The 25,286-nt window shown below is 38.5% G+C and overlaps 1 protein-coding gene across 8 annotated transcripts in view; it reads left to right on the top strand.

Moving 5' to 3' along the window:
• The window catches only part of syngap1b (synaptic Ras GTPase activating protein 1b), an 86,930-nt gene that overhangs the window by 35,941 nt on the left and 25,703 nt on the right, over positions 1–25,286 (top strand). For 7 of the 8 annotated variants that reach the window (XR_010007449.1, XM_062986105.1, XM_062986104.1 and 4 more), the window contains exons 4-7: positions 17,681–17,775; positions 20,605–20,726; positions 23,333–23,486; positions 24,208–24,306. Coding sequence is in view for 7 of the 8 variants with exons in the window: in XM_062986105.1 (XP_062842175.1) it covers positions 17,681–17,775; positions 20,605–20,726; positions 23,333–23,486; positions 24,208–24,306 (470 nt within the window). In the remaining variant the exon portion in view is untranslated. Of the gene's footprint in view, positions 1–8,296; positions 8,562–17,680; positions 17,776–20,604; positions 20,727–23,332; positions 23,487–24,207; positions 24,307–25,286 lie in introns of those variants that run through there. The other variant, XM_062986108.1, reaches the window with a different exon arrangement.

Here is a 25,286-nt window from a genome sequence, read left to right as displayed (position 1 = left end):
TAAAAACTTAACAGCTTTACTACAGTTACCCCCAGTTCTGTTTAAGAAATGAAAATGACTAACTGACTCATGTGGACTCAGTTTACCCCTAATTAGATTATCTCAGTACATGTAAATCTGATGATCACATTAATGCCAAATCTGATTTCTTGCACTGATCTGATTATTCTGTAAATATTCTTTAGCCATCCTGGGTGCCTATAAGGCTCCACCAGATAACTTAGTAATATAACATTCTCAGATTGAATTCCTAGCGGGTGCCAGAATTGATCTGTTTCATTTGGAGCCCTGGCTTCAGTGCCACTCTATCTAATCTCCTTGTTCACTGGTATGGACGTGCCAGCTCTGCTTAATCCGAATCACATATTCCTGCAGAGCTGCGTAATGGAGCTCATTATATGAACATTGGAAATACAGATGCCTTCATTTTATATTCATTTAATTCAATTCCATGCTATCACTATTGAACGTGGTCTGAAATTGTATTTTCTTACTGGTTTACTCTGAAACCTGGAATTAGCATCAGTAACATGAGTTGTGATTGTAGAAGCCTTTGTAGATTGCTGTGTGTAGTCTGTGTAATTCCCAGTTCCCCTGAACAGATGTTGTGTGGCTGCTGAGTTGAAACTGTGGTTGAGGGAATGAGCTGGATCTGTTGGTTGTGATCAGTCCGATGATAGCTGCTGGATGACACTGCATGAGTAAGAAATATTATATGTTTTTTTAATTGAATGATGAAGGAAGGGAAACTGTTGGACTGGAGTTTGATGCCTCCATGTATTTAGAAAAACAAAAAGGAGGTGGATGCTAGGAATTTTCAAGGAGGAGTTCAGTTTCTACTGGTTAAAACTGAAAAAATTAAAAGATATTTGATGAATATTTCACCTTCATATATGGTTAACCATGAGTGAAATGACCCTTGGACATTTTCTGGTTTGCATAGCTTACATTCAGAATCACTAACATCAGCACTTTGGGTTAAAATGTGCCCTTGTGTTGCAGTTTTAGTTGATGTACAAAGTGCCGACCAATGTGTCAGTGAAATGCTGTTTAAGGGGAGCATCAATTACTCAACTGTTCACTCAAGCATCCACACTTGGGCCATTTTAGAGGAGTCAAAATTTGGAAGGCAGGAAGAAACTGGAGTACACGGAGCACCAATAAAAATACAAAGAGAACATGCTAATAACCTTACAGACAGTGACTCTAGAACATGGGTCCTGTGTGCCAACCATTCTGATGCAACATTCATACTAGTGGGTGAAGTTGATCATAGCTTGTGATTCAATTATAAATTTGATTATTTAGTAAGTAGGTCAGATTAAGGGAAAGGATGTAGCTTTAAATTTGCCTATCTTTTTGGGGTGGGCTGGGGGATGAGACAGACTTGCTGTGCAAATTTGGCAACCCTAATCAGTCTGCCATCTGCACCATTTCATTTCATTTTCAGTTCCTAAATATGGCTTGTATTCAGAATTTTCGACCACAACAAAAATACAGTTTTGTTTAATTCCACATTTCTAAGCTGTTATTATTCTCAAAGATTTGTGTTTTATAATTTCTTTCTTTCTTTTTATAAGCTGTTTTATCTTGGCAAGGGTTCATGGTGGCTCCTGCACCACCAAGAAAAGTGATCAGGACAGACGAACAGAGTTTAGCCAGTTTACATTTGTATGTTTTTACAAGGTGGAAGGAAACTGAAGACAAAAGAAAAAAATCCATGTGGACATATAAAAAACATGTTAAACTCCAGTGACCAAAGGCGAGGTTTAAACTCTTACTGTGTGGCACCCACTGTTCCATCTGCACTATTGTGCTACTCCAGCAGTTCCCTGTTTAAAAAAGAAATGCATTTATAAACATGTTAACTTATTATTGATTGACCTGCATTTTATATTTAATTCTGCACATTTAGAAGTATTTGGCATGATTGTTTTTACTGTGGATTTTAAGCTGGTTTAAACACAGTGATTTGTCGTAGTCAAAATTGATGTTTATTTTAAACAGAATGTGGTCGCATTAGCATGTTTTTATCTGTGTGGTCATCAGTATGAAATCTTATTTTTACAGAAACCGCAAAGAGAGAAAATCAGAAATAACATTAACTGGAATTGTTTCTGGGATGATGCTTTATCGAACCCTCAGTTTTTAGAACAGATGTTGTTTGTGACCCACTGAGTTTTAAATGAAAGATGAAGGAAGCTGCATGTATCAGTTATATCAGTGTGGTTAGAGCTACAGCAAAATCTGTACATCAGGAAATTGCTTTAGCTTTAAGAATATACTTCGTTCATACTTTGTGACTGCATTTTGAAGATGAAGACCGATCTGTGACTGCATTTTGTAGATATAAAACTGATCTGTGACTGCATTTTGAGGATGAAAACTGATCTGTGACTGCATGTTGTAGATCTAGAACTGATCTGTGACTGCATTTTGAAGATGAAGACCGATCTGTGACTGCATTTCGTAGATATAAAACTGATCTGTGACGATGTAAACTGATCTGTGACTGCATTTTGAGGATGTTAACTGATCTGTGACTGCATTTTGTAGATATAAAACTGATCTGTGACTGCATTTTGAGGATGAAAACTGATCTGTGACTGCATGTTGTAGATCTAGAACTGATCTGTGACTGCATTTTGTAGATATAAAACTGATCTGTGACTGCATTTTGAGGATGAAAACTGATCTGTGACTGCATGTTGTAGATCTAGAACTGATCTGTGACTGCATGTTGTAGATCTAGAACTGATCTGTGACTGCATGTTGTAGATCTAGAACTGATCTGTGACTGCATGTTGTAGATCTAGAACTGATCTGTGACTGCATGTTGTAGATCTAGAACTGATCTGTGACTGTATGTTGTAGATCTAGAACTGATCTGTGACTGCATGTTGTAGATCTAGAACTGATCTGTGACTGCATGTTGTAGATCTAGAACTGATCTGTGACTGCATGTTGTAGGTCTAGAACTGATCTGTGACTGCATGTTGTAGATCTAGAACTGATCTGTGACTGCATGTTGTAGATCTAGAACTGATCTGTGACTGCATGTTGTAGATCTAGAACTGATCTGTGACTGCATGTTGTAGATCTAGAACTGATCTGTGACTGTATGTTGTAGATCTAGAACTGATCTGTGACTGCATTTTAAGGATGAACTGATTTGTATATTTCTGTTTCGAAGGAAATTTTGCAGAATAAAGCTCATGTTTTCACGTTTTTAATGGATGAAATCTTTCCATTAGCATTCACTGTATCTCATTTGCATCTTTTAATTTTTCAGTTACATCAGCACTTTTAGTTGAAGTTTTTCTTCAGTCTTTAGCACTGTGGGCTTTTGCATACAATCATTTATTTCTGAAGTGTGCTTACCAAATGTAGAATGAAATGAGAATTCATTCCTTATTAATCTACCTGCTGTTAAAAACTAAACCTCCAATTCTAAGAGAGAGAGAGAGAGAGCGAGAGAGAGAGAGAGAGAGCGAGAGAGAGAGAGAGAGAGAGAGAGAGAGAGAGAGAGAGAGAGAAAAGAAGTTGTAGTTTGAATGACTTTTCTTAGATGTGGGTGAATAATTGTATGCTAACGAGACACTCAGACAGAACAAGTGAAAAAGTCAAAAGAAAAAAGCATAGAAACATTTGTACCCTAGCGTAATCCCACATCTCTAATGGTAACCATGGAAATAATTACAGAGCAGATGCAGACGGTCGGAGGAAAAAGAGAGGAGGAACTGAGGAGGTGGATCAGCTACAGAATGAAAATGATAAGAGAGGAAGAGACGGTGAGGGACCAGTGGGAACTAATTTACTGTAAATGTGTTTGGTGGCACATTTATAAAACAGTTTCACACTTTTTACAACTGGACTCAGATACATTTGTTTACACTTTGTTTACACTGGGCACTTTCATGTATTTTAGGTATCAGGATTACACATAAAAAGTATTGTGTAAATATGTGCCTACAAACAGCAGCTTAGTGTACTTTCTTGGGCTAGTAAGTGAAGCTTTATTCTCTAATTATGACAGTGCTGCATAGGGCTGGGCGATATATCGATATTTTAAAAATATCGATATATTTTCATACGCGATATAAGATAAGACAATATCGCATATATCGATATAAATGTTGCGTTCCAGTTAGATCCGACAGTTCGTCTTTCTCTTCTCCTAGTTTGTCTCTGCACATGTTCACCTGCCCCGCCCCTCTCCCTCACCTGCCCCGCCTCTCTCCCTCACTGAACACAACTCGCCCCTCCCCACCGCTTCACCAGTAATTCCTGCAGGCAGCGATAGCATGGAGACGGATAAAGACATGACAGAAGCTATCGAAGAGGAGCTGTTTACTAAAAAGAAAAATAATGACTAATTTTGTAATTATTTGGAGATGGTTCGAATTCAAAGTGTCAGATGAGCAGCAGAATAATGTATTCTGTAGAGAATGCCGAAAACAAGTCCAGATAAAAGGTTCCAGCTCCGTGTACCTTCATTCGTTTTTCACTTCAAATCCCAAAGTTAAAAAACAAGAAAACGAGTCGTTATTCGTTTCAAAAACCAACACAAGCGCATGCACGCGCTGACATGCACGTATTTACTTCACATTAAGTGTTGAGAAAGTAATAATAACGTAACGGTGCGTCTCCTGTTGTTCTGACTCTTGTGTTTGTATATGTGATGTGCATATATTTGCTCTATCTGTAAAAACAAACATTATGGGGAGTGATTTCTGTACCGGATGTTGTACGTGGTTGTGTTAGTTTATACTGGACGATCGCCCGACGTCCGACACGTCATTTATTTATTTATCTTCTATTATAGTATTTCTTGTTGTCGGCCAATAAACAACCAAACATTATTAAATTGCATGAACTAACTCTGCAGTAAACAAGGAGCAAACAGCAATTAAACAGCAAATAAAGCTGTTAAATAATAATAAAGTGCATGAAGAAGAACGCTGATTAAAATGCATTAAATGTTGTAATAGTTACACAGTAACATGAACGATTAGTTCTGCCTGTATTACAGAACTGAGTTCTATACAGTAAAAGAAAATATTAATGTAAATGTTAATGTTGTGGCGACATATACATAAAATAATGTATAAAGTCCAAACATGGGGGGGTGGGGGGTTAACGAGGGGTTTACTTTAACGGGGTTTTACTTTTAATGTCACACAAGCTCAGCCGGAAACCGTGTCATTCCAACATCTTCCCTACACACTCGCTCCCTGCTCCCTATAGTACACTTAACATTCTTAAAGGGCCAGACAATATATTTGTAATTCACGTTAGACAACAGGAGATGCCTTAGAAAACAACTTTTTTTTTTCTTAGAATAGCTCTTTTTTTTTTTTTTAAGCAAAAATAAAAGTGGTGTGTGTGTGTGTGGGGAGGGGGGCACAAGAGAGAGTGTGTGGGATTGTGTTGATACTCGCATTCCTCCCACACATAACCTGACTGTGTAAAGATCCGCTAACAGCTAGGGCGTTTTCATACATGAACTGCATGTCGTTTTGTGTATAGAGATGTCTGATTCACTAGTGAATCATTCTTTTGAATTCATTAATTAGTCATTATTTAAAGTGATTATTTTAATAAATGAATCAGTGTTGTTTATCAAGTGTTTATAGTGTTCATGAGAAGTTTTTTTAATATAAAATGCTATTTAATCTTGTAAAGTTAAAAGAAAATATGATATTATAAATAGGACCTAAAGTTATCTAAAAGACCTGATATATCTTCTAGATGAAGATTTATTACCTGTACCAATATTAAAAAAACTGATAAAATTGTAAATGGTCAGACTGGCTGTATTAAAAATGTTGCCAATTTGTTGAACTTGCATGAACAGCAGGAATTCATTTCTTTCATTTTGATTAACCACTTTATCCTGGTTGTGGTGGATCAAGTTCGACCAGGAAATTTTGGGATCAAGGCAGGATTACCCTGGGCAGGTCACCAATCCATTGCAGGACCTTGGGCATCCCCCCTTAGACATAGACAGTCATGTCTGTGTAGACGTCTGGCTGGCTGATATCACTGCTGAGATTCTAGCTGAGCATAATAGACCATTGTCAATAATAATAATAATAATAATAATAAACATTAGCACGTTTATAATTATAACTTAACGAAATAATAACCATACATTTTTTTGTTAAAATAATAAAAAAAATTCAGGTTTTTTTTCTCTCAGTTAAGATGGACATTTGAAACAAAGCAGATTTTCCTTTTTTGTCTGTGTATGTAGGCAGTCCTGGACTGTGTGTAAATGAGAATGAGAGAGTGTCTGAGTAAATCAGAGGAAATGTGAGAGACAGAATACAAGTGAGAGAGAGAGAGAGAGAGAGAGAGAGAGAGAGAGAGAAATTCACCCCATGCTTTATAAAGTACCACCGTCCCTCCATCTGATCTTCCCCACCCACTGCCCCTCTCTCACAGCACTGACACAGCACACGAAACACAGAGGCAACAGCACTGGGAAAGATACGACTGGTTCATTTTCATCCGTATCTGTACCATCCGAGTATCTGCTGGAAATGATCGTTTTATTACTCCGGACTCTAAGCGAAGGATCTACAGACTCGTGCACCAGTAATCTCGATCTCTGGAGGACAGCAAGCTTTCGACGTCAGTCCACCTAATCTGGATTGCTTTCCAAAGTATTGCTCGTTCTACCGGCTCTCTGTAAGGTTATTAAATCATCAAACAGTGATGTTCACACAGTGGTGTTGAATTGTAGCCGAGTGGCATCCTGCACCGCCTGGGAGGCTTTTGGGATTTAAGGAGTGTTTTATCTTCGGAGCAGCGTGTGCTCAGATTGACGCCAGGAGCTCGAGTCAGTCCGCACTGATGCTGTCATTTCAATAGTGCATCGCAAACTCTGCTGTGTTCCTTCTGCCTTACATCTATACCGTTATACTGATTTTAAAAATGTAGTTGTGTTTAGTATTGATTATTTTAGTGTTTATTTTGAGGTTTAGGTTTGTTCGTAGAAAATGTCTGTTTAGAGCTGTCAGTCCACAAGTAAAAACTTCTGGATTAATGTAGGAGAGTAAAAATGTGGATTAATAATAGTATTCGTCTTGTTTAATTCTAGTTGGTTATTAATTCAGGTCTAAATTTTAAAATTGTTTATTTTTTAGTCTTAAAAATATTTTTAGGAAGCTGGTTTTATTTTAGTTTATTATATTATTATTTTTTTTTATCCTATAGTGGATTTAATTTTCAGTTCAGATACATTTGTTCTCAAAGATCAAATTCTCCAAAGTTTGCCAAGTGTTTCTGTCTCAGTCTTGGAGGTTTAGTTTCTAGTTTTTTAGTACTTTTAGATTTACTTTCAGTTTTTGTAATTTTAATAGTAGTGCCAGATATAAAAAATATACAACAAAAAAACAAGTAAGCATTTCTTAATTAATGTTAACCAACAAAAAGTGCAGTTGTGATATAGCAGTATTGAGGTGATTGTTTCAGGGTTTTTTTCTCTCACTTAATTGTTGTTTATTTATTTATTTTAGATGGTTTATTTTTTTAGTGCATCATGATATTTAAATTTAGGATTTTTTAGCTGTTTTAATGTACCCGACTCATGTTTGCTTTTGTTAGCTAACCTTGCTTAGGCTGCTGTGCAGTTAGAACAGAAAGCGAAGCTTCTTTATTTGAGTCCTTTTAATACAGAGATCTTGTAAAACCTTGGCGCAGACTAAAAATATCAATCCAAGGTTAAAACATGAGAGAATTTTGTTACAGACTGTGTGTAGGTTACCGAGGAAACAGTGGAATGAGTGTGGCGCGGCTCGAGATTGGTGAAAGGGCTCGCCAGCAAGAGAGCAGGAGGGAGTTGAGTATGCCACAAACAGAGGGCTGTGAATGGAGGACTGAGTCGCACACCTTCTAAAATTCACACCGTTTACAAACTCTTCTGGAATCAATGAGAACTTGTATAATTATTTACAGGCTTTAAATATGTTACTAAATACTACCTACCATTTGTACTAATCATATTCCTAACATAATTAAAGTACCTTACCTTTTAATCAATCTTCTATGTTTACTATAATCATGAAGCTTATGCCTTACTAATTGCGTCCGTGTTTTATTCACACTTTAAACTCGTAGACTCAGGTTCAGTAAGAAATTTAGCTGCTTTATTCAAAACATAAATTGTTTGTGAGCTGTTATAAGTAGTGCATGACGAATCCTCAGTGAAGAATGGATGAATCATTTATTAATAGCACTTAAGCATCTATTTAGTCTTTTATTGATGAACTGTTCTTGAACTGATGCCTTGTAATTTGTTGCACACAAACACACCCAGCCGTGATCACAGTGAAACATGTCGAGCAGATCTCTCGTCCACAACAGGACACTCACGGAATGTAACGGGAATAAAACCTGGAATAAAAACTCAAACGGACACCAAGAAACCTGAAGTAAAATCACGAAACTCAGCATCACTGTTCGTTTCTCATGGGCTCACAGAAGCTGAGAAGCACCACAGCAGTTGTTTTAAAGGACTGAGGAATTCTGTTACGTCAGCACGAGTTCAGCTGTAGGTAGGAAGTAAATCCCATATTTACCAGTTCCGGTATACGTTTATCACGCCTCATTTCTCATTCAGTCACTGTCATTTAGTTTGCTCATGGTTTATATGTTGCAGTAAATAGTGGTGCTGTTAACCGGTTGACCAATAACAGTGTCTGATCTCATCATCTCATCTTATTTTGGTCCATTTATTGGAGACTTCTGAACTTATGCCCTTTGTTACCTGAACAGCTTAGAGCACAGACAGTAAACTTTACATGGTTGTACAGTAAGCACTCGTGGGTTATGGCTCATGGCAGTGTGGGGTTTTTAGTTTTGGCCACTGCTTTTTTTCTGTCAAAAAAGACATTTTTACATATTTATTTGTATAGGTTGGGGGTTTTCTAAGAAGAAAATAGATGTGAAATGTGTGTGACTTTGGAAAATACATGCAATATAATTATTATTCTGCAATATTGTGGCATGGCTTACACACATACTCACACACACACACACACACCACAAACATGTCATGTTACCATGGTAGTGTCATTGCAGTGCTTACAATGGTTCACCACACAAAAAGTATTTGTTGGTGGGGTTCTTTTCATGCTATGGCCAATAACTGTATAGACACAAAGTGCATCTTGTAGGTGTAGGTGTAGGTAGGTGTAGTATTTAAAATGGTTCTTGTGAGACTTTTCTGAATATTTGGGAGTCTTGTCTGTAGGCATTTGTGGCCAATAATTATAAGAGCATCCCAGTAAGGTCAGGGCTTTGTATAGACAGCTGTAGTTTTTTCACACTAAATTCATCAAACCACATGTTTATAGCTCTCACTTTGTGCACAGGAAACAGTCATCATGGAACAGATAAAGGCTTCTGTTTTTCCTACTGTAGCTGAAAGCATAACATTTACTGTATGTAATTGATTTTATACTCCTGTGAGCAATGGCTTAAAGTGTTAGCGTTTACCTTCCTGGGTGAAAGTTCGTTTCAGGAGGACTAGTGGGAATAAATCTCAGGTGGAACGTTGTTCTTTTATTCATGTGGGTCAGTCCAGGATTGTGAACATTGCAGACCAGTGTGGAATAATCAGAGGATGTGAACACTGTGCACTGTTTACACAATGTGTGTTTCTCTTCAATTGCTGTATCAGTGCTACATTCTAAACAACAGGAGGCTGCTGGCTGGATGTTTTCAACTCTGCAGTGAAATCTTTCTAAAATATTTTGTTAATGGCTTGTACCAGTGCCACCATATTACCAGTGGCACACACACAAACTCGTTACTATCAGATTTCTATTGTCAAATGGCTTAAAAGTGCAGCAGAGAGGTTACAGCAAATCTTTTTTTTTCTGGTAGCTGCACGACATGTCTAAAAATAAGTGGACATCCATACTAATTAGTTCATGTATTTTAGCCTCATCTGACATTTGTATACAATTAATTGTGTATACCTAACAGTGTGGCAACAGTCTATGGAAGGTCCCTCTCTGTTGTGCTGCACTGAATCCTGGGATTGCCTTCACCACTAAGGAAGCATTAGATGCTACCTTGGTATTCAGTCAGATTATCACTTTGAAATAAAGCACCTTAGTAGGCAGCATTTTAAGGTATCTAAGAATTCGGACAGCCTTTTTGTCTGGAGTGTGGAGGATGACGTAAAATGCGTCTATGTAAAGAGCTCACTAGGTTTTCGGACAGACCCATAGTTAAGCTATTTTTGTTTGAAGGAATTCCAATGCCCTATACAGTGTCCTGACCTGAGCCAGGTGTTCTCGATCAACATCTGTGCCTGGCCTTTTAAAAGCTCTTTTGACTAAATGTGCACAAGCCAATTCCCACAGACACCCTCCAATATCTCATGGAAAGCCTTTCCAGAAGAGTGGAGGCTTGTAGTGCCACACAGACCCATGGATTTCCAACATGCTTATTTTTCCGGTGTCCACATACTTTTGGTTATATAGTGTTTCTTCATATGTTTAGTCTGTTCAGTTAAATCTAATAGATACAACAGCAAAGAAATTTCATTCCTTGTGTAAATCTGTTTCAGTTCTTTTATCTTTCTCGCTCGGTCTCTAACGGAGTAAAGCTGGGAGCCGTTACCACCCACACACTCCATCTTCAACTCGCAGCCTGACATCAGATTTACATTCAGAATGAAAGAGTGAACACACACACACACACACACGCGTTCACTCGCTCACACATGAACACACGTTCACTCAGTCACACACGGACACACTCCCACCCACTCCTCTGCACATACTCTCACACTGCTTCTGTACGAGAGCATCACACTCACACACGAGAAATATCAGAAGCTTGATCATTTCTGAAACATTGTTCATGGTGATTTCTCCTTCTGTTGTTTTACACTAATGAAATAGATATGTCGGGGGCTTTGATGAGCGTGTTACATGGCTTATCTGATCGTTGTCTTGGCTGACAGTAGAAGCACTTACGCAGCACTCAGACATAATGACTCTGAACCACTGGACCAGCGCAGCACAATAAAAAGTCTTGTACCCGTTTTTAGACTTTCCATGTCGTTTTTGTAATTGCGATGGACTGTAACAGGTTCGGGTTGTCATCCACCCTCACGTCTCCATTCAGCGATGTATTTCCGTAAGTCAAATGTGAGGTAGCAGGAAAGGTTGCCATAGCAACCGAAAAAGAGCCAGGATTTGTATCAAAATAGACAGAGTGAGAATGTTTTAATAACTGGACCCGCTGAGCTCATTTCACCAAACTGTTTTCTGTCCTAATTAAATGGTTCATCAATAAACGTGATCAGTAGGATTGAACTTAAGCTTCACTGATGCTTAATGAGACTTTAAAGGACAGCTGGTCTTTCACAAAAGTTTGAGTACTATATTCTAGAGTAACTGAAAACAAAATTAAACCCTTTTCAGCAAAACATACATTATTAAATTATTTATTCATTATTTTTTCGTTCTTTTTTCTTCCCAGTATAATTATATCCAATTCCTCCTGATTGCAACCTTTCTCCTGCTGCTGCTGCAGACTTTTTCACGCCCCCTGAACACACATACGGGCCGACTGTTCCTTTTCACCTGCCAAAGACGGGGTCTCACAGAGCGCAGTATCATGTAGAAAAGTCACGCACTGTCATTCACAATCAACCGCCCCTTGTGCAGGCGCCTCCATCAGTCCACAGAGGCTGTAATTACAGCAACAAAGAGGAACCCTTGCTTGACCATTTGCTTCCCCTAAAGACACAGAGTCATTCGTGTCTGCGTAGGTTCCCGGCCGGTTGATAGCACAGCTGAGATTCAAACTTATTGGTGTTGGGATTAGACCCCTGCACCACCTGAGCACCTTTCCTTTATATAATTGATTTATTACGTTTTGTTGTGGCTAAAATATATAAATTCAAAAACTAGAAGGTGTGTCCTAATACTTTTGTTCAAATATTATACTACATGTTTATTACATACATTACATGTTGCTTCTTTTTCAAGGTCACAGAGCTCAATAAATAATAATAATCAAGATTGTGTTGGATTAGTTACATTATTATAAAAACTGAGCACCATGACACTATGATTTCCATTTGTAGGATAAATGTTTAAGCTGTGCTTCAGTGGGTACAGGTCTGGTACTGTTTCTGCCTGCCTTGTAACAAAAGCTTTTATGTTTCAAAACATTTTTCCAGCAGCTTCTGTATTTATTATATAAAGGTTTTCGGTGTCAGTCCTCAGGGTTTACTACCATGAAGATGTTTCTCTTCTGGCTCCCTGGTTCTTTACAAATTGGATCAGGTGTGTTGTGTGGAAGAAAGCTCACAAATTTGCAAGACTGATATTGGAAAAACCATGTGGTGGACCTCAGGCTGTGTCTGGAGGAATTCTTTTTATTTTTAAATAAAAAAAAAATCCTCTTTAAAAGCTAATTTATTTAAGAGGGTAGTACTACTATCAGTTTCAGCTTAATCCAGCTGTCGTGTGTTTGGCATGGTGTCTTACTGTCTGCATTTGTTTTCTCCAGGTTCTTCTTTCTACAACCCCAAAAATGTGCCAGTAGGTGGACTGGCAACTCAAAAAATAAGAACGTTAATAGGTGTGTAAAGCATTTTGATGGAGTAGGGTATTGTTTAGGGTTTGTTCTTGTTTGAGATGGGCCCCATACCCACTACAATTTTTTGCATCCTTTCATTTTGCACACTTCTCTCCCAATGTAGTAATTTACAATTCCCTCTCTCTCTCTCTCTCTCTCTCTCTCTCTCTCTCTCTCTCTCTCTCTCTCTCTCTCTCTCTCTCTCTCTTCAGCTCAGCTGTCTTTGAATCACTAGTAGTACAGACATCAATCTGCCATTCTGCTAATCATAGTGGTCAAAGCCTGAACAGAGCCAGTACAGCCATAAAAGTTCAGCTCAGTGCTCTCATACAGTATTGAACACAGTAAAAGTTCAGTACGTAGTAGAAGCCGGTCATCTATTAGATAAGCATAATGGTCCTAGCAGGAAGCTTTAGGTTGAGGAAAGTAACAGTAATAAAGCAGGTTCGATCTGTGTGTGTGCTGTGCATGTGTATGAAGGCATCATGGACACAGAAGTTTTGCGAGTCATTTCTGTGTCTGTACAGGTTTCCTCAGGTACACTAGTTTTCTCTCATCTCCACAAAACAAGCAGTGCTGGAAATGATTATCTTCTGTTTTCTCTTTACAAACAAGTACTCAGGTGCAGGTCCCGACCAGCAGGTTTCAACCAATACACCTCATAACCTCATGTTACTATTCAAATATTTCCCTGTCGTTCAGTCACAGTCTTACACAGGATTTCATCAGTCTCACACACTGCTGAGCATCGAATCTGCTGGCCTGAAAATATGACAACTGAAAGAAGAGGAAGCTGATGTTTACCGTGCATCATTTAACTCTGTTCTTCTTCTGTTTAACTCTATTTTTAACTTTCGCAAATTCTTAAACATCTTGAACTTTTGTGAGAAGTGGGGGAGGGGGGGCAACTTTATCTAACTTGTGTTTCTCCCAGGGAAAGAAAGTCTGATCAAGCTACTCTCATCCTATTTAGTTTACACTGGCTGCATGTTCCTGCTGATCTCCTTAAGTCGTATAGCTAGGGCTCTAGATTTCACAGATTTCAAAGAAAAGTGCCACATTTCACGGCCGTCATTACATAACACATAAATTAAATGATAGAATAAATGGAAGCTACACTACACAGCACAGCCCACTTTAATGGTTGAATGTAAACCTAGAACATGTTTTGTCTCAAATACAATGTCAGTGTTTTGAAACGCCCCCCTCTGCATCCACAGAATTGGTTGGGAGTTTTCCAAACTTAGTTACCTGAGTCATGTTTTGAGCTGCTTTACACTTCGACATCTTGGACATTTTGACTAACCGATTCCTACCTGAATTGCCGTAGGATTGCTAGGACGCCTCATAGTGCAGATTAACCAGTAAACATGAGGCACTTGAACGCTACACAACTGAAAAATGTTAAATCACTAAACACAAACATTACATTTTAAATTTTACAGCAAAAAATCATTTCACGGCCCGTGACACAGTTTTCACAGCTGTGGACACTTTGTTCAGTCGACACAGGACTTCTGTACATTTTTATAATAATTTGCAGCACTTTCTTTGCAAGGTGGGTTTTGTACATTGCCTTTCAACTCTCAATTTCAAACTCTCCCAGAATATTAGGAGTATAAGCTTGATATTTAAAAAAAAATCTGTATCTAAACCTGGATATGTCCAGTTTACCGTTCAGGGTTCCAGTTTTTATACCAACTAGTCTAAAGTCTAGAAGTTATTTTAAAATCACTAATGTAAAATTTCACCATCTGTACATCACTCATGACATTTCTGTAAAAAAGGTGATTTGTTGTTTTGGTGTTGTGTAGAATAGAGAAAAGAGAACTGCTCACAAAGGGAGTGAAAAAATACAGATAGACCTGGATGAGGATGAAAGTGTGGAAGATAGAAGAAGAGCGACAGGACTGGAGAGGGAGGGAGGCTGAGATGAGGCTGTTGGAGAGAGATGGATAAATGCACTATTTGAATTATGTAAAAGAGGTGCGTGGGTGAAAGTGAACAAACTGTGTGTGTTAAAGCGACGAGGAGAGCGGGGTGAGGAGGATGGATGGAACATGGATAAGACCGACATACAGACAGATTGATAGCTGGAGCAGCAGTGGGTATTTACTGTTTGATGTATGGAAGAGTTAGCATTGATCAGAACAGAAGGAAAAACAGAATGCCTACGGCTTTTTTTCCCTGTTCTGTGTCGCCTGCTGGATCGCGCCCAGCCTCTGCCGCCCCCTCGTCCATTATAGCGTCCATTCATTTGTTTCTGCTGGACTGAGTTTGGCAGTGCCTCCTGAACCACGAGCGGAACTTTGCGTCCACATTTATCACACACACACACACACACACACACACAAGCATATGCGTGCCCAAGGACGCCAGTCAATAAGCACTCTGTTTGCCACCACAGCTTCTGGATCTCATGACTGCAGCTTCGTTTTCTCTGGGGGTTCAGAGATTCGGTGGATCTTTTTTTGCATTTATTTAGCATGCACATTCTTTCATGATGTTATTCATGCTTGTCATGCTGAGTGATAAATGAAATATTTGAAAAAGGAGTGAAGCCCAGCGAGAACAAGCACTGAATGTGTCTTGAAAATTAAATGCTTGTGAGCAAAATACATGATTTTATCTATTTAGTGGAATTATTTCCTGTTATGACAGTTGTAGGCAGTTCAGCAGTTAAGGTACTGGACTAGTAATGGAAATGTCGCTGGTTCAAGCCCCGCCACTGCCGGGTTGCATTTGTTGGGCCCTTGAGCAAGGCCCTTAACCCTCAATTGCTTAGACAATATACTGTCACAGTACTGTTAAGTTGCTTTATTACATTCAAGCAAGCGTCTGCTAAATGCCTAACATGTGAAATGTAAATGACCATTTTTCTGCCTGCTACACCTCATGCCCAAAAGAAAGTGGACACCTGACCATGAGCTTGTTGCACAACCTATTTCAAAACCTTGGCCATTAATGTAGATTTGGCCCACCTTTGTGGCTTTGGGCGTGTGTCTTTGGGCATTTGTGCCCATCCAGGCTAAGGAGCCTTTGTGAGCTGGAACGAGAAGGCAATGGCATTCCGATTCATCACAAAGGATAGCTGAGATTGAGGTCAAGACTGTGTACAGAGCACAACAAACACCTGAATTTATGCACCTGTTAGCAATGTCCCCTCCAAAGTGGATTTGTGTGTATGATCTAATAATATGGATTTTTTTTACATAATTACAATACATTTATTCTGGGTTTTTCTGTTAGAAGTGTATTTGATTATTATTATGTGAAATTTAAAATCCTAATGGCTGTTGCATTATTGTTTAGGGCTTTGTGGAAACATTACTGCTAAACATTTATAGCAGTAGCTCTAACAGATACTCACAATAGTTCAGTGTAGCTCTAAAAAATCAAATCCTTTTTGGAGTATTGAGTACTTAAAATACAGTAGGTTGTGGTATGAAATCTTAAAAACAACCAGCAAAAATCTAATTATGTACCCCCCTCATCACACCCCCATATTAACACTCTTCTACGTCCTTGTCTGTATAAACAACTCCATCGCATACATCATACCAGGCTTGTAATAGAAGCCATTTCTACATTCACCATGATTATACTGTTGAGTGTAACTTCGTGGAGATGTTGAAAGTGGTGAAGGATCCATTTATATGATTGCATGGTGTCGGCATACAGCCAGTAAAACTGAGGCTATGTGAGCAAGTGAGTGCATTATTTTGCAGTAGACAGTTTCTAACTATAGCTTTTCTTCAGTGATTCATTTGGTAAATGGTATTATTTGCCCCCTACAGGAATCATAATGCCTTTCCATCAGATTTGTTCTCATGCCGACTCGAAGGAGAGAGAAGAGACCGATCATAAAATTCTCATTAAAGCAGTAAGAGTGGATGATGTGGCTAAAATAGCATTTTACAAAACTACAGTACATCACAGTGTTGTGATGAACCACATGCTTAAACGTTTCATGAACCTGCACTGTACTGCAGGGTTTTTCACCTGCATTATGGTCATAATTTTTTACATGACTCAGGCAACACAAACAATGCATCTTAGTCTCTCTGTTTTGCTCCGTACAATTGGTCCCACTTTGCTTTACAAAATGTAACATAAAGCCTCCACAAGGGGGCAATCACTGCTGAAAAGTCCAGTGGTGGTATGATTTAGACCTCTCAAGTCAATGCTTGGCATTGCACATCCTGATCTTGTGTTACACTGAAAAGCTTTTAATGTTTTTACTTTTTCATCGTTGCATCTCAATCACAGTAATCACAGTAATTACAAATGGCCTGTGATGCTTTAACAGTCACTAAGCTCTTTGGTACGATACATTTTCCTGCCAGTGTTAGTCTGTGATGATTGCATGTAGAGCCCGGTACTGTTATTTCTATCTTAAAACATGTTTTACTGCAGTAATTCTAGGTAAAATAAATAATTAATTTGAGTAAGTGTAGAAACTTTTCCTCAGCTTGCTTAATTGCTGTGATGGAGAATTGCAGAGTTTGAAGAATCGACTGGTTTAGTCAAGGAATGACACAGGGGCGGCTGTTAGGGATGCAAAACTTCTCTGATCTTTATTGTATTTACTTAGCATTCTAGCTTATATGTACTTGAACTTTAAATGCAATTCCTATAGTTGTATGTGCATTTTCTTTAGATTTCCTATCTCAGTGCTCTATATTTTTGACCCACTGCAACCCTGACCAGGATAAAGCTGACCACATACAATGAATAAACGAATGAATAAAAATGCATGTGTACAGGATGAGACCTCGGAGCTGAAACAGAATAATTAAATACTAAATCAATACAAATTCCAAGAAATATATTAATTTTAAGGCTGTATGACTGATTTAATGCACCTGATATGCATGTGGATAAATTCCACTAACTAAACCCGGTGTCTACATTCTTTTGAAACTAATCCACATCATACATTTATTTTTTTCTTGTGTTTTTCTGTTCATGTGAGACTCATTGGTGGTTTTGCTGCAGGAGTTGGTGTGTGTAGTGGGAGTTTATAACAGTGTTCTGATCTGGTCATTTATCTCTCTCTCTTTCTCAGACTCCGCTCGCCTCAGGCGGAAGAGCATTGCCACTGGGCGCCAGCCGAGCATGGAGACCCCTCCCATAGCCCCCCCTCAACCTTTCCGACAGTCCGTGAGTACCTCTCCATACCGTTCTGGCTCGCTCCTGCTGCCCCATTGCCATTCCCTTCTGCCCTCAGCCCCACTTCCTTTCACCCCAAAGACTGCAGGCACACCCCTCTCCTGTCTCTCTCTTCCTCCTTCCATCGACCCTCCCACCGGTCAGTATCCCTTCCCTCCCTCCCACTTCACCTCTGTCTCCATCTGTTTTTCTCTCTCTCTCCCTCCCTCTGGCACCTCAGCTTCCTCTCTTGACTCTCATAAGGCGGACCGGAGGGTTGAGCCCTGTCTAGCTCCTCTGATCTCTTCTGAGGTATGTGATCCTGTGATCGCACCATGCTCACGGCACAGTTGTGCCAGCATGTGAAGAATGTCAGTGCATGGCACCAAGGTGCCAGACAAACATGCTTAGTCAGGAAGACAGCATGCTCACCAACTTCACAGCCAAAACCTGAGTCAGGCGCTCAAATGTCACACTCCAAAAAAGACACAATAGTGAGAATTATTAACACAATAGTTTATAATTTGTCGCACCATGTGCTGAATTAAAGCTTTTAATTATTATTATCTAAAAATAAAGATTTAAATTGAATAATTTTTTTATGTAGAATAAATTATATGCCTTCAACTTTATTTTAGAAAAGGGCTTTTTTTATTTCTACATGACCTGTGCCACATCCAGATTCAAATCTCAGTGGTGCTATTGACCAGCCTGGTGTGTCTACATATTCATAATTGGTTATGTCTGAGGAAGAGGTGTGGGCAAAGCTCTGTGATGGATTGGTTCCCTGTGCCCAGGCTATTTCTGCCTTGCAGCCAGTGTTTTCAGTTAAAACCAGCCACAACCCTGAACAAAATAAAGTGCTTAAATATAATGAAATGATAAAATAAAAACGTTTGCTAGTTTAGTGTGAAAATGACATTCAGTGTTTTTCCTAAATTGTTTTATGGTCAAGTTTAAGGGTCTGGAAAAATATATGAAAAGACAAAATTAAACTCGAAACAAATTTTTTTTTATTAATCTGAGCTTTATGAACTTGTATAGCTCAGTACATTCCAAGCTTAAATATTTTTAAAGAGAGTAACTACTCATTGCATAAAATTCAAAAAGTCACAGCAGCATCAACTTCCTCATGAAATTCATGTTACAGATTTCCTTTGGTTTTCTGTTAAAGGTAACAGGAGAAGTTAGAAGACAATTCAGAACATTATTTTACAGTTTGCAGTTATTACATTCACATTTAAGGCATTCAGCAGACACTTTCCATAATCCCAATTTCTTAGTCCTGTTGCTTTCCATGCTAAACCTTTCCCAATCTGCTAGACCCCACGAGTTATAAGAAGGTTTTGTCTTTAGTCTCTTTGCGTAGTTAAAATGAGTTTAAACTTAAAATGTTTTAAAACTGTTGTTGTACAAACTAACAACTACCTCTCAAAAATGTCGAACCTCTCGTGTGTGGCTGTGGATGTGAATCCATGTTCTGTGTAAGAATTGTAGTAGTTTGTTTGAGCTTTTTGCTTTCTTAGTCGAATTGAATTTTCTTTTTCTGGCACCTGCAACCTAAAGTTTTGATTAAACTCCTGTTTATAGCCAAATACTTCATGTACTGAATGTGTTTTGTGTGGAATATTTGCCCACAGTTCTCTACTAAATGTGGAAACAGTGCACAGCCGCTGTTTACCAGTGCTACTCTTTGCAGTTAACTGCATTTATCATTTATAATGGAATCGGGCGCAGTTGGCACTACAACGACTTAAAAATGTATTTGCAGCAATAATATCTAGAGCTTATATAGATATGGCCTCCATCCAAATAATATCTGGTCAGTGGGTGTCCTTTGAGTATTCCTGTCAAGTGATAACCAGGGTTTGGTCAGTGGAGGTGAATGTACAGATCAATAGATGAGCTACATTCAGTAACTGTATACCTATAAAGTTTATCTCAATAATATGTGTAGCTTATAAAAGAATCAATTACAGTTAGGTGTACTTAATGAAGTGCTGATTGAGTGTAACTATATGTTTTTCATTTTGTTTTCATCTTTACTATTGCTTTATCCTGGTCAGGGTCGCGGTGGTTTTGGTTTCATGGCATGAATTATGAAGCTACATTATTTCATCTTTAACTTATGAGCCGTTTCTCCAAATGGAAATATTAATGGAACAACACTCCCCACTATTGGCTGACTGGAGACAGTGCAGCCAAATCATACACGGCGAGAAATGTAATAGACTGAGAGTAGCATTTTTAAAAGTCATAAAGATTTTGCTACTATTGACGAATACGTTGTTTATTTGTTACACTATAAATCTCTAAACATTTTTGAGATAAGGTGAAATCTTACAGTTGTTTAGATTTCCCCAGATGATTGGCGTTCTGTCCACATACTTCTGTTTATATTTATAGGTTGAAACATTGTGTGTAAAATTTTAAGTGAATTTCTAAAGTTACTGAAAGTCTGAAAGAAGATCTAAACCTATAATAGTGCCTGAGTTCATGTGTTTAATTCACACATACAAACAGATTGGGGAAGATCCTTTTCTGTGTTCTGTGTTTCATATACAGATGTACACACATACATTAATGGTTCTGGTGTTGAGGAACACCAGTGAGCAGCACAGAGCCCTAACTTCAACCACACTAAACAACTGAACCGTTGATTGCAAGCCTGACCTCCATTGTCAGATGTACACATACTTTTGGCCATGTAATGTATAATTTATAGCATAAACAAAAGTTTAAATATTCCCCTGACTGTTTTGTAGAGTAAGACAGATTTGTTATACATGTTTCTAGTCACTTGTATTTTGTGTTAATCCTAGATGTGTGTTTTTATTCCAGAGTTTTCTCGGCCGAAGACTGAAAGGGTCTATAAAGCGGGCGAAGAGCCAGCCTAAGTTGGACAGAACCAGTAGCTTCCGGCAAATGATTCTCCCACGTTTCCGCAGTGCTGATCAGGACAGGTACACAGTTTTCATACTGCTGTCATAACATTTCATGTTGTTTTGTTCTTATTTCTCTTTTGTTATACAATACATGATCAACAGGGCTACGAGTTGACCCCCCTTTTGGTCTTAATTCAGCCTCCAGTTATTTGGAGGGACTTTTATTTAGATTTTGAACATGACATTTCCCCCAGTAAAAACTGTCTAAAACTGGAGCTGATTATGAGACTTTTTTTTACCCACTTAAACATTTTGGCTTTCACCCAAACAAAACAGCAGCATGTCGCTATTGCAGCAATAAGCTATGCCTGCACCTGCTGAAAAATACATTCAGAAGCCTGAGAGCAGCGTATAAAAGCTAACTGCAGGATGGTCATGTTACAAAAATGAAAGTGACCTTGTACAGGATGAGGTCTGTCACACAGATGGTCGTTGTGAATTTGATATAATGCAGCTCATCATGGCAAGCCGTTACAGAGTCTCCTCTGAGGAACGTGTCCCTCTTGAACTTTTCGGCCAGGTGCTGTGTCATTTGGCCAGATCCTTTAATCATGATTTATTCATCCATTCCTTTAACGACTGAGTAAGTGTCACCTTCAGCTGCCCTGAGCGTTTGTATAAAAAGGGATTTCTTAGTAGTGTTAAAAGTTCAATTGAAGACTGGAAGATTTGATTTCAGATCATTGTTATAAATTGTTGCTCTTTTTCATCAGAGACTTTAATCAGTGATAGAGTTTAAAAGTACATTTTATTTAATAAAACTACTGGCTTTATATAGTCTGATTCATTACTAGTGTGATAGATTGATGCCCTGCACTCAGTGTTTTCCACTGGAGCCGGACCTGCCCCGACACTGACCAGGATGGAGTGACTACTTGCAAATGAAAAAAGTGCATTTATTGGTTACATTTTTTGAATTATGTTTGACCACAGTACAAACTAAGATGTGTTCGTTCTAATAAACAACTTAATTTTCATTTAAAGATAATCTACAGGGACTTGTGTGGTCCACTGTTTGTATAACTATAACAGTTAGATGTGAGGAAGCTTTACGGTTGTGCTCCAAGCTTAAGCAGTAAATTATCTAGGCTTAGAATGATCTGACTAGCATTCATGTAGCAGACCTGATAAAACAAAAGCAAGGAGACTTGGTGTAAATGTTTATTACATGCATGTTTATTAAACCTTTGTTCAAGCCCTCTTAAGACCATTGGTTTAGCCGTGCTCTACAGACAAAATCAGCAGGTCTGAGGGTGGGAGGGCCTGATTGGCTTTTCCCTTTGTGCACGTTAATGTACTCTGGTAATAGTAGCTGCTGGTGGCTGCTCGTGTCAGGGGAGGTATGTGCTAGCCTGCCGTCGTCCTCTGCCAGCATTGGTGTTGTGTATGCAGCAGAGTTCCAAGAGCAACGTGTAATTGAACCGGGAAAGAAGTAAAATGTTAAATGATGAGCAGCATCTTACAAAAAAGGTGTAATAATTTACCAAGTAGGTGTTAGTGGAAATTTACTAGAATTAAAATATCAATTACTTTTAAAAACGGGGTGGCACGGTGGCTCAGTGGGTATCACTGTCGACTCACAGCAAGAAGGTCCTGATTTCGATTCCCAGGTGGAGTGGTCCGGGTCCTTTCTGTGTGGAGATTGAATGTTCTTACTGTGTCTGTGTGGGTTTCCTCCAGGAGCTCCGGTTTGCTCCTACAGTCCAAAGATGTGCAAGTGAGGTGAACTGAAGATACACAATTGTCCATGATTGTGTTTGACATTAAAGACTTCAACTAATCTTGTGTAACCAGTAACTACCGTTCCTGTTATGAATGTAACCAAAGTGTGTAAAACATGATGTTAAAATCCTAATAAATAATAAATGTGAAGTAAAACTGTAAGAGGCCAAAAATGGTTTTATTTAAGGTTAAATACCAAACTCACCCCTCTTGGATCCAGCAGATTATGTAACTCTTAGACTTCCTCCCCCACACCCCTCTATTTCATTTCTTTTGGTTCTGACTCATTCCTTTAGAGCTATTTTTATCTCTCTCTCTCCCCACTGTACATGTTTTACCACCCTGGTGCACATTTAACTGCTGAATGTTTACAGTAACATTGATGCTAGAGGGATACAGGATGGAAAACTGCAGCTCGTACAAGAACCTATGGATTATCAATCATTTCCTCAGTTGGATTTGCCTAATATATGAATATTTCATTTTGTTTCTGTATTTTCTTTATGTTGGTGTTTAGCGAAGTCTATTTGCATGTGTTCTTGTTAGTTTAAGGGCATGGATCAAGCTCACATGTGTGTTGGGAGATGTGCCAGATGTAGGTAGGTTTATGCTTTGCATTGTTCAGCTCAGTCTGTTTTGAATTTCACTGAAAGCCGTCCAGTTTAAGAATGACCGTCTAATTAACATTGTGTGCCATCACTGGCAGTGGTATAGGTTTATATATAAAACAAATGCTGTCTGAGTTGTAGCAGAATCTGTCACTGGTTAGATATCAAACAATATTCAGCTGAGTTATATCAAACTCAACACTGCCCTTTACCAAAGCACCAAGCTGTGTGGCTCACCACACTCTGTTTTTGGGATTAATCTTTGTATTCATTCTGTTCCTGGTCTTCTTACAGGACTCGCCTGATGCAGAGCTTCAAAGAGTCCCATTCCCATGAGTCCCTGCTGTCTCCCAGTAGTGCAGCGGAGGCACTGGACCTCACACTGGACGAGGATGCCATCATCAAACCAGTTCACTCCAGCATTCTAGGACAGGAGTACTGCTTTGAGGTGACGCTCTGATGTTTTCTAAAGTTTATTCATTTGTTCTTCTGTTGTTGGTTTATTATTGGGTTAGCAGTTAGCATTAGTGACTAGCATAAGGTTTAGCATTTCCTGTTTCTACCTAGTTTAGCGATTAGATTAGCTCAGTTTAGGGATCTGTTTTTTGTTCTCACTGTTTAACAGCAGCGTTAGCATTTAGCATAGGGTGTAGCTTAGTTTTTCCATGTTTAGAATGTTCATTGTGCTTGTTTTGTTTCTTTGTTTATTGTGTATTTCGGCTGTGTTGGTAGGACCTCAGAATTCCTCAATAAAGATTTAAATTGTTTAATAAATGAAACACCTTCATATAAAGTAAACAAGATCTTTTTAACTCAGAATTGTACATTTTACAGAACCTTGGAAGTTTACACTGCATTCAGGTAATTTCCATGACATGACAATAACTACTGTCCACATTTCTATCAGCTTGGAAACTTCAGCCATGAACCTTCAGCCATGTGGTTCTGAATGCACTTACATGACGCCCTGTATAAATGTATTTTTTTTTTTAACAATCAGGACCAGTAAGTGTGTTTAAGAAAAAGATGATAAATAATTAAAAAAAACTTACACAGAAATTTCTATTAGTTAGCTGGAAATTCCTCTGCGTCTGTATCCTTTACCACATTGTTGGTGAAACTATTTTTGAATTGAGTTGTTGCTGTAATGTAATTATTTTCTATCTCAGGTGACGACTGCTTCTGGAACAAAGTGTTTTGCCTGTCGGTCGGCTGCAGAAAGAGACAAATGGATTGAAAATCTACAGAGAGCCGTCAAGCCAAACAAAGTAAAACAAATACATTTTCTTTTTCTGACATGACTGAATAAATCTTCATCAAATGCAGTATTTTTATTCTTCTCTATTTTTTTTTACAACATCCTCTTTTACTAGTGAATTTATTACTGTATATGAAACAGCTGCCACCTGCCAGTCGTCTTAAACCATAATGAAGATTTGTTTTTCTTATTTTTCTTTTATGAATGACTGTCTTAAAGTTTATGCACACTCTCCACATGCTATCCCATTCAAATTATATTTCACTACTCAATTATATGTACATCGAGGACACTTCAGAGGTTGTTAAGTTATACTTCACTTCTCTACAGTGTCTCTAATTAAAGTTAGTGGCTGCAGACTTAAATGAGGGTGGGAATGAAGGTTTAGTACTTCCAGATGGATTGATACATACAGATGCTGGTTCACCGGGGGTTCTGGCTCAGGTAAAATATGTGGATGACAAAGAGCAAGTTTTCAAAAAGGCATTTTAGCAGATTTGTTTTCTGCTAAGAGAACATAAGAGGACACACCAAGGATACTCATTATCTTGGTATGCACATGGTTCAATTTATTTTATTCATGGAAGCTTGAAGGACAGAGATGGTTCCAGAAAACATACCTATTAGGCACTTTAGATGAAGCTGCTTTTCAAATCATGATATATTTAGCTGAGCTAAATACAACAGTAAGCCAAGGCTAGAGTGAATCAATGGCATTTTGATCTAATTAAATGACTCACCATTTATGAAAACATCCCTCTCTCCATCCAGCAGAGCACTTTGGCTCTTCTGTTGAGTTTTTAAATATAGTTTGATCTTTTTTTTTTAATCATCACAACTGAGTGCAATTCTTTTTTTGAACCCCTGCCAACTCGTAAAACCGTTCTGTTCTGTTCTGTTCTCATCTCTTTTCTATTTTTAATGGTTTTAGCTTATTCAATATCTGTTATTGAGTTCTTGTTGCAGTCCAAATATAGTCTTTTCTAGAAC

This window comes from Trichomycterus rosablanca, chromosome 23 (assembly GCF_030014385.1).
Source record: "Trichomycterus rosablanca isolate fTriRos1 chromosome 23, fTriRos1.hap1, whole genome shotgun sequence".
NCBI lineage: Eukaryota > Metazoa > Chordata > Actinopteri > Siluriformes > Trichomycteridae > Trichomycterus > Trichomycterus rosablanca.
The sequence above is the reverse complement of the archived record's forward strand: the minus strand, read 5'-3'. Positions and strand labels throughout refer to the sequence as shown.